Source organism: Prenolepis imparis, unplaced genomic scaffold (genome assembly GCF_030444845.1).
Source record: "Prenolepis imparis isolate NDT839.2.m4 unplaced genomic scaffold, iyPreImpa1.0 SCAF_8, whole genome shotgun sequence".
In the NCBI taxonomy this organism is placed as follows: domain Eukaryota; kingdom Metazoa; phylum Arthropoda; class Insecta; order Hymenoptera; family Formicidae; genus Prenolepis; species Prenolepis imparis.
In genome coordinates, this window is record NW_028141166.1 from 5,981,482 (window position 1) to 5,997,591 (window position 16,110).

General features: G+C 29.8%; 2 protein-coding genes across 9 annotated transcripts; one reads left to right on the top strand and one right to left on the bottom strand.

Moving 5' to 3' along the window:
- Positions 1–204: 204 nt before the first annotated feature.
- Positions 205–9,379, top strand: LOC145940106 (uncharacterized). 7 transcript variants are annotated; one of them, XM_083044976.1, is made up of 11 exons: positions 205–554; positions 764–830; positions 920–1,046; positions 1,131–1,299; positions 2,631–2,986; positions 4,483–4,683; positions 5,189–5,489; positions 5,587–5,665; positions 6,066–6,236; positions 7,489–7,590; positions 7,936–9,379. In XM_083044976.1, the coding sequence occupies exons 6-11, from the start codon at positions 4,517–4,519 to the stop codon at positions 8,049–8,051; spliced, it is 936 nt and encodes a 311-aa protein (XP_082901102.1). In that variant the 5' UTR covers positions 205–554; positions 764–830; positions 920–1,046; positions 1,131–1,299; positions 2,631–2,986; positions 4,483–4,516; the 3' UTR covers positions 8,052–9,379. The 7 variants fall into 7 exon arrangements, with proteins under 7 accessions (XP_082901102.1, XP_082901103.1, XP_082901100.1 ...); XM_083044977.1 differs by having other exon boundaries at positions 2,631–2,819; XM_083044974.1 differs by having other exon boundaries at positions 206–554; positions 2,631–2,819; positions 4,203–4,683.
- Positions 9,380–10,801: 1,422 nt separating this feature from the next.
- On the bottom strand, positions 10,802–15,917 carry Ric (Ras-related protein interacting with calmodulin). Of its 2 annotated transcripts, none has more exons than XM_083043660.1 (5): positions 15,762–15,917; positions 15,622–15,678; positions 15,377–15,450; positions 15,046–15,237; positions 10,802–13,972 (listed from the first exon to the last, which is right to left on the bottom strand). In XM_083043660.1, exons 1-5 carry the CDS (start codon positions 15,904–15,906, stop codon positions 13,736–13,738), a joined length of 705 nt encoding a protein of 234 aa, XP_082899786.1. In that variant the 5' UTR covers positions 15,907–15,917; the 3' UTR covers positions 10,802–13,735. The 2 variants fall into 2 exon arrangements, with proteins under 2 accessions (XP_082899786.1, XP_082899785.1); XM_083043659.1 differs by having other exon boundaries at positions 15,362–15,450.
- Between the last annotated feature and the right edge of the window lie 193 nt (positions 15,918–16,110).

Genomic DNA, 16,110 nt, shown 5'->3' on the forward strand with positions numbered 1-16,110 from the left:
TACTTCTTCGCAAGTGTTCTCCGTATCACCAGTCGACCCGAGTTAATAGCAAAACATATGTTGTAAAGAAGTATGTATTAGGAGATTATATTGTGCGAAGAGGTTTTGAAAAACTCAAGATTTATTGCATTTACCGACTGTAGAAAAATCTCGTACTCTACAGTCGGTAAATGCAATAAATCTTGGGTTTTTCGAAAACCTCTTCGCACAATATGGTCTCCTAATACATACTTCTTTACAACATATGTTTTGCTATTAACTCGGGTCGACTGGTGATATGGAGAACACGCTGCAAAGAAGTATGAATTGGGAAAACATATTATGCGAAGAGGTTTTAAAAAACACGTATTTTCAAGATTAGTTTTGAGATGCCCCACCGTGTCGACATGTTGCTGTTTAAAATAAACAGAGGTTATAATTTCGAGCTTTCTAAAGCTAATGTTTACAAACAAATTAAAACTTGAAGATGTTTGATTATATTATATAATTTGAAATTAATAATGATAAAGCGACAATAGAAATAAAGTGAGAATGAGCGACTACGTTTAAAATAGGTACGCTTTTCTTTATAACATATTCATATTAGATTTAAGATAGACAATTATATATATATTGTGGATATCCTTTATACATATAATTTGAATAAATATTTTTGTATGTAATATGATTATTTATCTTGTTCAAATAATATAATGTGAAATTGCATTTGTGCATCAAATCGACAGACTTATTACAATTGTTTAAAGTAAATTTTTATCACCAGATATCTTTGATTCTCAAAATGTTGCATGAGATTTTATTGTCACTTTGGGGATGTTCAATCTGCAGATGTAAGTATATATTATAACTACAATAAAAATAAGATCTTAACTATAACTATATATTATCGTTTTATATATATTACTAATCTCTCTTACAGTCTATAGATCTTGATAAATATCTACATCCTGGGGAATGAGCGTTACTCAATAAAACATTAGACATTAAGAAGGAATGCAATGTCATATGAAACTTTATACACACAGTGAACAGTGAGGATACAAAAGGTCTCAGAAATATTCAGATAAAATATGTCATACAAATCGCATAATTGTTCTATGTTTATAATTCGATTCCTTTATATTTTGCAGAATGTGTCACTCTGACCTATAGATACACGCTGTGTGCGGTTGAACCATTTCATGAAAAAGTAATGGAACTGGAGCTACAGTCTTGAATGATAATCACATCCCTTCGTCGTTAATCCTCTGCAATGTTGAAAAATACACTTGTTCTCTTCTGCATTCTATTATTCGTGAGGTAACTATATATTTCTTCAGGAATAGAGTTTTACACCAATTGATTTATTATTGATATATTTTAAAGCTTAGATTAATATATTAATATAAAATGACATAAATTTAAATTAACAATTAATAAGGTTTCGTAGCAATCTTTAATAATTATAAAAATTTAATTAATTAAACATTAATTAAACATTTAAAAACATTTCAGTGAAAAGATGATTGACACAGATGATAATAAAAAATAGCAATGATATTTTAATAACGGCGAATGTAAATAACTTTGTGCATTCTAGACAATATATGTGCTAAATGGATGATATGTTGCACTGCATATATGTATATGAAATCTGCAATCATAAGCGGATTTATATTTTTTGATAAGAATCGCCGGGAACGCGCACAGTCAAACAAAATTATAATATTCTCTTTCTCTCTCTGCGGTAATTGATTTATAATAGTGCATCAAGACGAAAGTTTCACAATATATAATGACGAACATAAAACTACTGTAACTACTATATTTTGTAATAAGTTATAATTTGTATTATATCGGGATAATGATGCGTGGAGTGAGAGGAATTATTAGAGATTGAGGATGCATATTCGAGATTAAATATAAGCGGCGAGTTGAAAGTAAGAAAGAGAATTACTGATGATTGCACGTTTTCTTAGAGATTAATGGAATTACGTTGCAAATAAATTCTTTGAATCGCGTTAGATAATACACGGATCAGTGCATTTATAAAATTAGCATAAATAATCGCATACTCAAGATATATATAAAGGATGTTTTATTTTAATTAATATAGTCTAATATTGTTGAAATTATTATACAATATATCATGCAATATTTATTGCAATTATTCTTCAACGATTTAATCGTCTGACACATAAAATGCCAAAGAAAAATAAGAAACGCCAGAGAGCTATTACGATATATTTCATTCATGTTTGAACATAAACAAGGATAAAATATGTGGGAAAGAGATAAAAAGACAAGAGCGCAGTTAATGTTGTTCGCTTTCGAAATAGGGTTTTACGCAACTCTGACGCATCGCAAAGCATTATGAAATACAAAACGCATTGCTGAGTGACTTAAATATAATAATGTTTTTTAAAATTGATGTAGCTGTGCTCACTCTTTCCTCTAAAAAAAATAATATAACTTATACGTCTTTTCTAATTAGCATAAATATAAATAATTATAATTATAATATTTATAATTTTAATAAAAATAATTATAAATAATTCGCAAGGTAAATTGATGAAGCTTAATAAGACTCGATAAGAAAAAAATATTGTATAAATAATAGGTAATAAACGAATGCTATTATTATTTTGTAGGTAAGCGTCAGGGTCTTTCGATCGCAGAGCAGGTGATGATGCATCGCGTGAGTGGAAATGCATTGTAATCCTTCAGTCTCATCTTGTTCGTGGACAGGATCGCAACGAAGAAATTAACGAACGATTAATTCTAGATAATTCGAATTCGGCGTTAATTAGTTAGCACAAAAATCACGCGTCGCAAGTGCGGTAAAACAATTCCATTAGTTTTTTCATCCACGAGATTGGCTGCATTATATTTTCTTTTTTGTTTTAATTGGTCATATAATTTTTCTTAAATAAATAATTAACAGACGTATTAAGTAAATATATATATAAAGAAGAAACAGAAAAAGAGAAAGAGAGAGAAAATAAATGTAAGTTTTGTAAAGATGTGTTTTTTATATTATAATATATTATAATTTAAATGTTTAGATAGAATGTTTTTGTAATGTTTAAAGGAATTGAAAACTTTTCTCTTTTTGACATTTCTGAGACAATCTTACACGAATAAAAAAGACTAGTCATAAAAAACTGATTAATTCAACGATATTTTAATCTACAGATTTTTTAACTGATTTAAAATGCACGCAATGAAAATTTGTTCCTTTGAAAATTATACCAAATTATGTGTAATTTTCATTATTTTAATAAATCGATAATTATTGCAATATCGAGATAACAAAACATATATTTACCTTTAGTTTTGTTTTTCTTAGAGATTAAATAAGGAATGCGCAATTTGTATGTTTTTGTATCTTGTTATGTATGAGTATGATATAACGAATACTTATTTGTCAAACAGAAATAACGATGACATAAATAGATAACAATAAAAAGCGTCAATTTATTCGTTTTTCTATTATCGCGTAAATATCAAAAATTATAGTTCTACATTATATATATGCATGTCAGTATTTTAGAAGTTATGCATTTTAATTTGCTGATAAAGATACAAAATAAATTTAAAAAGAAAAATGAATAATTAAATTAAATGAATAATTAACATAAGAGAATAAAAGAAATAAATTAATAATTAATTGTCACAATCTTGCAACATTATTTATAAAAAACTTTTTTATTATTTTAGTTAATTTCTATTATTTAAAACTAAAATTTCAAAATTTATTAATAAAAAATGCACGAAATATTTAATACTTAATAAAAATTAAAAAATAATGACAAAAAGAATTATATAGGTATATCATTCAATATATCAATTAAATATATTTTTTATATTATTAAAAAAATGAAATATATATACATTTTTAAATTAATTAAATATTCTCTCTCTCTCTCTCTCTCTCTCTCTCTCTCTCTCTCTCTCTCTCTCTCTCTCCCTCCCTCTCTCATCTTAGGAAATATATAATTATAAATATAATAAAAATATTTGTCGAAAAGACAGAAGAGGACAAAATTTCCGACAATTTATTTTTAATTAAAAGATACACTTATTTTCGCGCTCTCATTGTCAGAATCAAAACCATATCACGCAAAGCGCCATATCATATCGCCGCCGGCATCCGCGGCGTGTGATATCAAAGTACGCCCCTAATAATTCGCAAAAAATTCGTGATTTTCAAATGGTTGCAGTGCGAAAGATTCCCTGAAGAGAGAGAGAGAGAGAGAGAGAGAGAGAGAGAGGCCGCGTCACAAACGTCAAACGTCGACGTTCCTTCCTGACATTTGCTCGAGAACGAAGACTCTAGACTCTAGTCTCGCGCAAACGGAGAGTGGGGTTACGTGGTCTCTAGTGTTTTCATAGAGAACACGAGAGCGAGTGACACGTAGAGAATTCATTTCATTTGCATATTCGCGGCGAATCTGTCCGGACGAGGTAACGCGACATATGTTTATATGAATAACGCGACAGCTGGCTGGACAGGATCGAAAGAGGGAATATAGTGATGGGAATCGACGGGATGAGGGTCGGCGGAGGCAGATGCCCGCCCCTCCTGGTCGGAGGATTGTTACTGGCTTGTCTCATGCTCATCTGCAACTGGTGGACCCTCTCGTCCGAGAACCTGGAGCTCGTCCGGCAGATCGACGATCTCAACGAGCAGCTCAAGATCAGGTGAGAGTTGACAGTTCGATGACAGGTTGACAGTTGCTTCACATGAGCAGAGTTTTACTCTTATGTTCCCTTTCTTAGATTATCATATACCGTCACTGTGATAAGAATGATAATCATTGATTAGCTTGATATAAGTTTCATGTAGTTTTAATTGTGTAATTAAATTGTTTCCTTAAAGCGTTACTACGTCATGCAAAATGAAATATTTAGAATGAAGATAGCTGCGATAATGAAAATAGTCATAGATGTCAAGCAAAAGTTTCTATTTTTTGATATATTTTATGTGTGATAATTGTGATTATATAATATTATTTATGTTATAGAAAGCAATATATATGGATTTCCTTTTTGCAACCATCTTTTCTTGTGGCTTACTCGCAGAGTACATCTGCACGACGTTATGTTTGCCTCAATTGTTTCTTTGGTTATTTTTATTCCTATTTATCAAGATTGTGTGCCATTCTTTTATTCTATTCTAACATGGAAATTGTTTCTTCTCTTTCAGTGCTGAAGAGAGGGATCAGTGTGTAACGTTGCGTGGTAACTTGGAACAAAGGTACAAGCATACAGAGGACGAGTTGGCTATGTTGCACGTTCGCTTGGAACAGCAAATTGATCTGAAGAAGAAGAATGAGGAGCTCGAGGACTCTGTTACTGTGTGCAAAAGTGAGCTGGACTCGTTAAACAAACTGGACGCCACTAAAACCGCGACTCTGGAAACATTGAGATTAGAAAAGGACACAATTAACACTCAATTAGACGTGAAACGGGATGAGAACAAAAAACTTCAAGATGAAGTAGACAGAGTATGCATTTTTTTCTTAATAATGCTAATGTAAAGTCGAATATGACTCGTAGAAAATATTGGGATGATGAAATATTTATATAATTTATTTTGTACAGCTAAAGGGAGAGATAGACCACCTCAAACTCAGTTGTAACTCGCCTCCTGAGAAGAAAGAGACTCCGAATCTCCAACCACGTAAGTTTATTATTACCTACATGATGAATTTTGTTTGACGTGTTCCTGTAAATTTATATATTTTCTCTATTACAATTTATCAATTTAAATAATAGTCCAAATTTACTTAACTTTGAGCAATTTATACACAGTACAAGAAATATAATTCGCATTGCATCAGTAGTATTAATCGTACGAATCGAGGTGTTTGCTAACTTAGATCGCTAATTGCATCCTGCTTCAACAACGAGAAAAAGATGTTCTTTCTTTTTTTCGAATCTCGTCGATATTCCCATTATTAGTTCTAACTACGATTGGCTACCTGACGCAAGAATTAACGCAAATACAAGCCAATCGTTCCCTCTTATTTGCACCACACTGGCTCAGTATTATAAGATATTGTCGGGGTTTGCTGATCTAGCAACGACAGTCGTCGTTAACAAGCCTCATTTGCATCCGATGGAGTCTGCTGTAAGAGTATCCGTAGCTGGTCAGCGGGGTTTGAAGTTCCACGGAATTCCGATCCTACCGACAGACCCACCCGGTGCTGTGCGCCAAACTCCTCGTTTCTCAGTGACTATGTTGAGGAAAGGTAGTGATACCTTTCTCCGTCCGCGGGGCGAGAGAATGCTGCCACAGACATGAAATGAAATTATAAAGAGAGATTCGCAGTAGAGATTTGTATATAAACACACGTATTTTTTTTCGGTACACACTTGTAAGTGAAACCTCTATTAAGGGCAAATCTCTGTGTCCGCTGCTTTTAACTTGATCATGTGATATCCGGTTCTATTTCGTTTCCATTTTTCATAACGACACAAAACATTATTTCTCTGATCTTTAATCACCGAAATTTTCATACCAGACAGATATTCTGTAATTGTAAAACGAGATTGTCCGTCTTTATGCAATAGAAATGTAATACAATTAGTTAGCTTTTTCATGTTACACAAAATCGACTTTTTTTCTCATTTATTTGTGAGCTATATATATAATTTAAATCAAGCAGGAATAATTTCAAAATTAACAAGTGCCATGCAAGTATTGTTAAGAAATTTATTTTTCTAGAAGAATATTGTATTTTTATCGTTTAGTGGTAAATAATTTAATATGCTTCTTTTTCTTTTTAAATTAATTTTATAAAGAAGAGAACAAGAATATATTAAATTATACGCTATAAAAGAAAATCTTTTTTACATATCGGATGCTTGCCATGTATGCAGCATATCCAAGATTGTTGAATGATTTTTAGCTAAGTTATAGACAGACAATTGTAAGATTTATGAGTAATTCTGCGATTTACTTGTGCAGCTTGTTACAGTATTATAATATATTTATAATAAAACCTTATACAAAGCATTAAAATGTAAACTACGCGCGCAAACTTCGATTTGTATTTGTAAAAAATATGTTGAACAATAAAAAACGATATGATAAACTATAACTCAACTCTTCAAAAAATGTTAAACATATTCATCGATGATATAAAATATACATATAATACTTTCATACGTGTAAAACACTTTTTTTAAATATTACATATAAAAGAATTGTGTGTAATCATACATATAATAATGATTATCATTATTATTATTAAAAAAAACATTAACATTAGAAAACTAACATATTTTCTATTAATGTGCATGGAATACGTACAATATTATACTGGTGTTGGAGAAGTTGCATTATTAATTGCTAATGTGTCTAATATGTGTGTGTGATAACTCTCATTTAGAGTTATCATTTTGTATAACGTCATAATTAAAAAAAAAAAATGTTTTCAGAAATACGTACGAAATCCTCTTTATTTTAGTAAATAGTAATTTAGCTTACGTGGCTTTCAGTTGAAACGGAATCGAAACAAGTCAATGGCACCTCGAACGATGCCGCAGAGCAGGATATTGCAGTTGCCGACGACTTGGAAGATCCTGAGAATCGTGCACGTGGTAATTAAAACTTTACATACAGTGATATCACGCATTTAACACTTCTACTTTTGCTGTAATGCAGTAAATAATCATGACGTTCCATATAAAGAGAGGAATTCGACTTATTCTTAGCTATTTTTTGTGTTTTTCATAAAATCTCTTATTCATATACACCATGTGTATATATTAATAAAATAAAATAAAAATTTATATATATATATTTTTTTTAATTTTATTAATTAATTATATATTTGTGTATTATTGTTCTCAGTGTAGAAAAATTGAACTTGAAATGAGTCAAGAGAGAGGACGCAAACTGCAATTAGCAATAAATTTTTGTTTATTTTTTTATTATTTATGTAGATAACAATGGAGATGACATTCAAAGCACAGAGGAGACTATGCTACTTCCAGACAATTATGGGGAGGAGGAAAAAGTACAGGGTACAACAAAGAAACCTGGAGCTAAAAGTATATAATATCATGCAATATATATTTTAGAAGAAAATAACTTTAGCAATTTTTTGCTAATGGAGCTAATTAGGTTAAAATATAATTACGGATATAGATATAAACACAATATATTCTAATCTGATCGTGATGGTTTACGATGATCTTTTCACTGTATCGTACAATGCATTTTGCTCTCATTTCATTGTATCATACTTAATTGTTTGTGATACAAGTATTTTTTTAAGCATATATTATTATTTTAAAAACATTTCTAGTAAGTTGTTTACATTATTGTGAGGATAAAAACAAGTGTATGTATGTGCCAAAAGATAAGTTTTACTGTTTTTTGATATGCATATATATTTGCAACCATATATGGAATCTTTGTGCAATAAGCGAATCGATTGTGATCATGTAAAGATCTGAATACAAAAGCATTATTTGATAAGACAAGAAAAAAATATCAATGATTTTTTAATAACCCATGTTTTATGCCACTTGAAAAAAGTGTAATATCCCTTTCTAAAAAAAGGCATATTATTGACATTGTTGTCACTTTTCTGCGATACTAATTGGCTGTCTCGATTCGCGTTGTGCATTTACTGCATTATATTCATAGCTTCGAGCAGCTGTCATCGCGAGAGTTAGCAGTGTGTTTGACAGTTTGTCCAAAATAAAATAAAATAAAATAATTTTTTATGTTTTAAATAATATGTTATAATACTTTAAACTCGATTAATATTTTTGATAGTTATCAATTGATTTCTGTCAATTATATTAATGGCGGATAAAGTATTGTATTATATTACTTAAAATATATTATTATTTTAATAATGTATTGTAAATAAAATAATATGTTATAATATATAGTTATAATATATGTATATATACTTTATCCGCGATTAATATTTTTTGACGCAGAAATCAGCTAATAACTGTCAAAAATATTAGTCGAATTTAATGTATTAAAACATATTATTTTATTTTATTTTATTTTGGACAAACTGTCAAACTGCTAACCTTCGCAATGACAGCCTCTCGATGTTATGAATATAATTTACAATGCAAATTGAGGCAGCTAATCAACATCGCAAAAAAGAGGCAACTTTTAGTCAGCTTGCGAATACAGAATTGTGCTCGATTCCATTTTAAAATCAATGGACTATTTTATTCTCAATTTAGCGTCAATATCTCATAAATGATTAATTTAACGCTGCTATATCTTTTCGCGTATATATGTATATTTATTACACCATTATTTTATATCACTGTTTCGCATTTAACCCTTTAATCATGATGTCCAAATTAATTAATATTGCTTATTATTTATTATTATAAATTTTAACTTGTCATATTTTATCGATTTATACTCTTTTTATTGACCTATACTACTTACATTTACTACATTATTTTATGTCACCGTTTTACATTTAACTTTTTAATTTATGTACACATTTATATATATATATACATTTATGTACACATTTATATATATATACATACATTTATGTACACATTTATATTTTTATTGCATTTGTATTTAGATTATTTTAAGCATATCAATCATATTATTTCCAAGATCATCTTGTTAAAAACTTTATAATTATATATAGAATGTTCTATAACTTATATAATTGCGCAAACTTTTACTTTTTCGAAAAAAAATAATATATTGTAATTATTCTTTACATTATTTTTTAATTATTTTAATTATTATTCTTATTTTTCTCTGCAGTAATATGTGTCATTTATGTCCGAAAAATCGTCTGAGTTAATAGGGAAATATAATTTGCAAAGAGGTAGTGTCGATAGTGCGGCAATAAATGTCTTTTAATATGTCCGAAAAATCGTCTGAGTTAATAGGAATACATGTTATGCAAAGAGGTTGTTCGAAGTAACGTCGGTAATAAAGGTTGGTAAATTATCGAAGTAACGTCGGTAATAAAGGTTGGTAAATTATCGACGTTATTATCGATAAATTAGCAACTTTTATTACCGACGTTACTTCGATCTACCTCTTTGCATAATATGTATTCCTATTAACTCAGACGATTTTTCGGACCTGAAAAGACACATATTGCTACACTATACCTCTTCGCAAAATATGTTCCCCTATTAACTCAGACGATTTTTCGAGCGCAATAAGACATATATTATTGCTCGTTAAATCTCTTCGCAAAATATAATCTATTAATTTAAATGAATTATCGAAGATATTAAGACTCGTATTATTGCACGTTAATTGCATTAATAATTATCTGTAAATTAATAACAAAAATATATGAAAACTGATTTTTCTCGCAGATTCTGCCACTGAATAAGCGCAAGAAAGAGTCCTGATGTCTTTTAATATATTTTAAATAATATGTTATAATACTTTAAACTTGATTAATATTTTTGAAAGTTATCAGCTGATTTCTATCAAAAAATATTAATCGAGAATAAGATATTATAACATATTATTTACAACATATTACTATTTTAATTTTTTATCATATTATTTAAAAATTTAATTAATAAATTAACGCTTTAATCAGCTGATTTCTATGAAAAACTATTAATCGAGTTTAAACAAATTTTATATTTAAAAAAAATATTTTTTTTAACAAAACCGAAGAATGGCGCGCGCGTAGCGCGCGCTTGTGTTGTTCTAGTGTAATAAATTGTGAATGTTTTATATATATATAAAAATATAAAATTTTTAGAAGTTTTTTATTAAATAAATATCCTCGTTTATCTTTCTTTGCCATTTTTATTATAGTCTTATAAAAAAAAGACAATGAATTTTGATATACACAAAGTATTTTTACACTTGCGGTTAATAAAGGTAAGTAACAATTCAAATTTGTAACATATTAATTAGGCATTATATTGCATCAGTTAATTATTTCAAAGAGTCTCATTTCTTCGCACATTCATGAATGCAAGATTACATTCTATTATAAAATGAATTTATATCCATAATGTGTGTGAAATATACAATTTTTATATTAGACCCTGTGTATATCGAAAATATATTTAGCTTACATAATTTTTTTTTCATAACATCAGAGTATCGCAAATCCCTAAAATTTACATATGTGTGATGTTGACTTGTGCTACATTGTGCGATACATTGCTCGAAATATAGCGATAAATATATGATATATGTCGAGCTTACTATTTATGTATATTAAGTAAAAAATTACATGCGTCAGCCCATGTGTGGTCCATTTTTTTCTTAATATTCTATACATACTATTAAAATTTGTATCTTTTTGAAATTTTACACATATACATATATATATGTATATGTATACACATGTTTAAGTTAAATAAAAATGTAACAGTTTTCAAAAAATGATCGTTGATTATCATATTGTCCTTGTAAATTAAATATATTATTGTTCTTTACATATATATGTATATCCTTGTGTCGCTACATTTTCCATTATGGTCATATGATATTCTTATTATCATGTATTAGATCCATAATCTACTGTGTCACATATTATGCGTTTGATGCTTAATCTCTATTTAATTTCTACCTGATAAATAAACTGAATCGGACGATATATAAAACAACAATGTTACCTAAGTTCTTCATATAATGTGTGCTACTTTCTCTTTATGGCGATTTTATTTCTCTCTAATATAGCTATTTCTTCGATAATATTTCTAATCGTAAGACAATTATAATACTCTTTCGCATATTATATCAGTTTTTCTCTAAACACATATTATTACATTTTACTCATACATTTTATTTTAATCAATATACAGTTACGCTATATATTAATTATATATTTCATTGTCAATGCTGCCAGTAATACCTTAGTATTTGCTGCTACAAATAGCTACACTCTCTCACTGTGCATTATTATGAAATAAATATCAGAACTTGTTAATAATCAGTATTGAAAATATTGAAAATTATATGAATATTATAAATAAATGATATATAATATTTATTTAATAATACATATGTATAACACATGTGTATATATATATATATATATTCATAATATGTATCAATATATATGTATAACACATGTGTATATATATTCATAATATGTATCGTAAATAAATATTGTAATACATTCAACATTTCAGAGAATCATTATGTAAAAGTGCGCATTTTAGTCGACGTTTTTTTCATGATTAAATTAATGTATAAGTTAAAGAAAGTATTATTACAACAAAATGCAAAATGTGACTAGGAAAAATTAAGTAACGACTAGATAATTACTATGTGTGTGTGTGTACTTATGTCTATAAATGATTTCTTGCTTTTTCTTGTATTTATATGTATTATAGTGCGAAACTCTTTCATATTTATGCTATTGCAGTTACTACAAACGTCTCATCAGCTCGTGACTATAAATAGCAAATTAAGGAATCATTAGTGACTCATCTATATTCTTTTAAGCTATATGAATTATAATTACATATTTAAAGAGCTGCATATGTGTGATTAGGGCGTGTGATTGTTAATATAAAGATTAAATTGCATTCTCAAATTCATGCTTTTTTGCTCTTCTATAATATTTATACCGCAGATACGAGTTCTAATTATTTTAATGCCTACATGATATTTTATCTTCCAACTTCTCCACAATGCACAAAATTAACGTAGTATTTGCTTTTATTGCCAGTTTTTTAAATTTATTTATATCTACGACAGATGCACATTCGTGTGTATTTTAATTGAGAAATGTCCCTTTGAGATATCTTAAAGAGATCATATGTGTGTGATTTGCATAATATGTACATAACAGTTCTAAACTTTGCAACTTATTGCAACTTTTATATAGCTTTTATATATTATATATAATTTGTAGCGATGTATTCTCTAACTATTAATTTAATCATTTAATATTGTATATCTCTTGTATATTTACAGTGAATTAAATTAGAATAAATAAAAAATTTAATTTTCTTATATCCCTTTATATTAATAATTAAAACTGCAACAATCTGCATCGTAAAACTCTTATATAATATCCTGCTTCCTCCTTCTTCTGTATTGCTAAGAATCACTTCTTACTTTATATACGCGTTAACGCTTTATATATTTCTCTCTTTGGTCATATAATCAGCTACTAATGGTAAACTAGAATCTAAACATCAACTACCAGAAAAATGATTTGCTGAAGACGTTGTTTCCAAAATTAATTGAATGTTTTGCTTTAGGCTCCGCGTTTACCTTTATTTATCGCCACTTAATCTTCGTGAGAATAATTTGAATTATCAAATTTTTTTTAAATTAAAATTGTGGAAGAAATCTTAGAAAACTGGAAGTCACATAAGTGTGCGCTCTTTGCGGAAAATTATAAATCATTATAATTATAATTATTTATAAATAATTTATATTGTTTTATGTTTCTTTTGTATTGAGCATCATGCGGGTGCGAATAATCAATTAATCAGAGATCTCAGATCTAAAATAAATACATTATTTCAGTCTCTCTCTGTTTTCCGTTTTGCAATTTTACCTCGCTGTATTCAAGGGAAGGGGTCAACGATATAAGGCAGTGAGATGTTAACGAATTGTCAGTCTCTATAAACGAGGGAACCTATATATGGTATGTGAAAAAAAAAAATCTGTAATATCTACTTCGTTGTGATCTGCGTTTACTCTCGTCATTTTGCTATTGGTCTATATCGTCTATTGATTCAATACTCTCACTAATAGAAGATCTCGTTATTGAAACTTTGCTGGTTTTATCTTTTAGGGCGAATAATGCAAAGCGTGCCTCTGCTTCCGTCGAAAGATGAAGGCGAATATCGAGCGGATTCGCCACCAACGGCTGCGTTTGCGATGCGAATTGCGGGATCTCTCTTTAGCGCGTATCTGCCTGACCAGGGAGAAGAATGCGTCGTCCACGAATTGTCGAAGAGCGGCGGATGTTTCGTAAAACGGACAGCCGAGCTCCTCCGCAAGTGCCTTGCCTTCCTCCGTGGTCACCTGAAATTCAGGGGGTAAGTTAATTATTTTTATAAACTAAGTTAATGGCTTGTAAAATTAATTTAGTTAGTTATGTTAAAAGTTGCATGAACAAAAAACTAACTCAGTTAAAAGTTAAGATTAAATAAAGTTAAATCAAATGTTCATTTTTAAAAGTATTATTTATATTAAATTAGAATGTCAACTTAAAAATTTTTTAATTTATATAAAATAATAAATAACGAAATAACAAAGAAACTTTGTTCTTTATATAGGAATGTATTCTTTCTTTGTAACTACAATTATATATATATATGAAAAAAATAAAACTAATAATACCTTTATTTATTTCATAATACTTGTAAGAATGATATACATCATAAAATAATGCTCTTATTAAAAATTTAATTGTCCAATATTTAAGATTTTATTAAGTTAAAAATTAACTCATTTTAAATTAACTAAGTTTGCAAGTTAAAAGTTAAGTTAATATATGCAAAAGAGATCGTTGTCTCATTGTTAAGGATAGAATCAAGTTCAATATGTACTTAAAAATCCGAGTCCAATTTAATAATCAAGTTACATTTTTCAGAATTCGAATAATACTAACTTACGAGAAATAATATTTCATATATATTGTACTTGCGAATTGATCGAATCTAGAATAGTTAATTTGAATTTTTAGATTCTGCAAGATAGTTCGAAATAGCACTTATAAGTATTTTCTATCGTAAGGAATAAAATCTTTTACAAGTAGTACTAGAACTCTAAGATAAAAAAATCTATTTATAACGTAAACTTATTTATAAAATAAAATGTACAATTAGTCACAAAATAAAATTATAAATAATTTTAAGTTATATAGTATAAAATTTCTCATAAATACTTATAAAAGAATCGAACATACTTGATCCAAATTCGAATTACTTGAAAGTATTAAAATATTAATTCTTACAAATATTATATATTCGAATCTTCTCCAGAAAATGAAACTTGATTATTAGATTCAACTCGGATTTCTTGAATACATATTGATCTTGTGTCTATAGCATCCTATTACGTCAATTGTTACAGAGAGAATATATATAATATACCTTTCGCTGCTGTTGTAGATCACACTTATTGCCGACTAGTACTAGAGGAATGTCCTCGTTTGCGCGGACACGTGATATCAATTTCCTATACTCCATTGTCTCCTGGAAGCTGTGTCTATCTGTCACCGAGTAACATATCATAAAGCCCTCGCCGCATCTCATGTATTGCTCGCGCATCGCCGTAAATTCCACCTATGCACAACGCAACAAAAAAAAAAAAAAGAATCGTTCCCAGTAATAACATTAAACTGAGAATGCGCGAAAGGAAACGTATCAATGTATCGCATGATGCTGATCTTGGCCATAGTTAACATACATAAGAATCTCGAACCTGTCCAGCTGTGTCCAGGATATCCAGGAGAGCCGCCTCGCCATCGATAACTGCCTGTTTCTGATATGAGTCCTCTGCGAATCAGAGAGAGAAATCATTATTTTCTTCTCGCATATCTACTTTAATCCTTAAGTACAAACAGAAACTCTTTCGCATCCTTTACATTCTACTTTATATTTGCCCAAAGACTACGCTTGTACTTGAGAATTGAAACGAATTTGAACTCTCCTGGTATAACAACTTACCTATAGTGGGATCATGATAGTTGAGGAACCTGTGACTGACAAACTGGAGAGTGACAGCTGAAAAGTGATCATCGTTACAGAATGTCGTCTAATGAAACGCCTCAATTAGTCACGTATAGATGCCTGATGATTAGTTGTACCTGATTTGCCGACCCCACCGTCGCCCAGCACCACGATCTTGTAGACCCTGAGGCCGCCTCTGGTGGTGGGCTGCGTCATCACCGGCGCAACATCGTCCCCGCCGTTGCAGGCGACGATCTTGTCCTGGGAATTCCCCGCCGACATCCTCGTGCTGGTTTCTCGACGTGCCTAGCCCCCGCGAGAGGGTTGACATACCTGGCCGAAGAGACCGACACCCTCGATCGCGCCGTATCGGAGCGACTCGCTAGCAGACACACCCGTGTTGTTGCGGACGATCGTTGCTGCTCGACGACACCTCCAAACGCAGGAACGAACGCCGTGACTCATGTTTAACGTCGCGGATGAAGG

What these genes read in the sequence shown, in the direction of transcription:
- LOC145940106 (XM_083044976.1), top strand. Translation starts at nt 4,517, where the DNA reads ATGGGAATCGACGGGATGAGGGTCGGCGGAGGCAGATGCCCGCCCCTC. An exon ending in GACTCCGAATCTCCAACCAC is followed by an intron (nt 5,666 to 6,065) that starts GTAAGTTTATTA and finishes TTGCTGATCTAG; the next exon opens with CAACGACAGTCGTCGTTAAC. An exon ending in TCCTGAGAATCGTGCACGTG is followed by an intron (nt 7,591 to 7,935) that starts GTAATTAAAACT and finishes TTATTTATGTAG; the next exon opens with ATAACAATGGAGATGACATT.
- Ric (XM_083043659.1), bottom strand. Translation starts at nt 15,906, where the DNA reads ATGTCGGCGGGGAATTCCCAGGACAAGATCGTCGCCTGCAACGGCGGG. An exon ending in GACAGGTTCGAGATTCTTAT is followed by an intron (nt 15,238 to 15,361) that starts GTATGTTAACTA and finishes CGTTGTGCATAG; the next exon opens with GTGGAATTTACGGCGATGCG. An exon ending in ATCTACAACAGCAGCGAAAG is followed by an intron (nt 13,973 to 15,045) that starts GTATATTATATA and finishes CCTGAATTTCAG; the next exon opens with GTGACCACGGAGGAAGGCAA.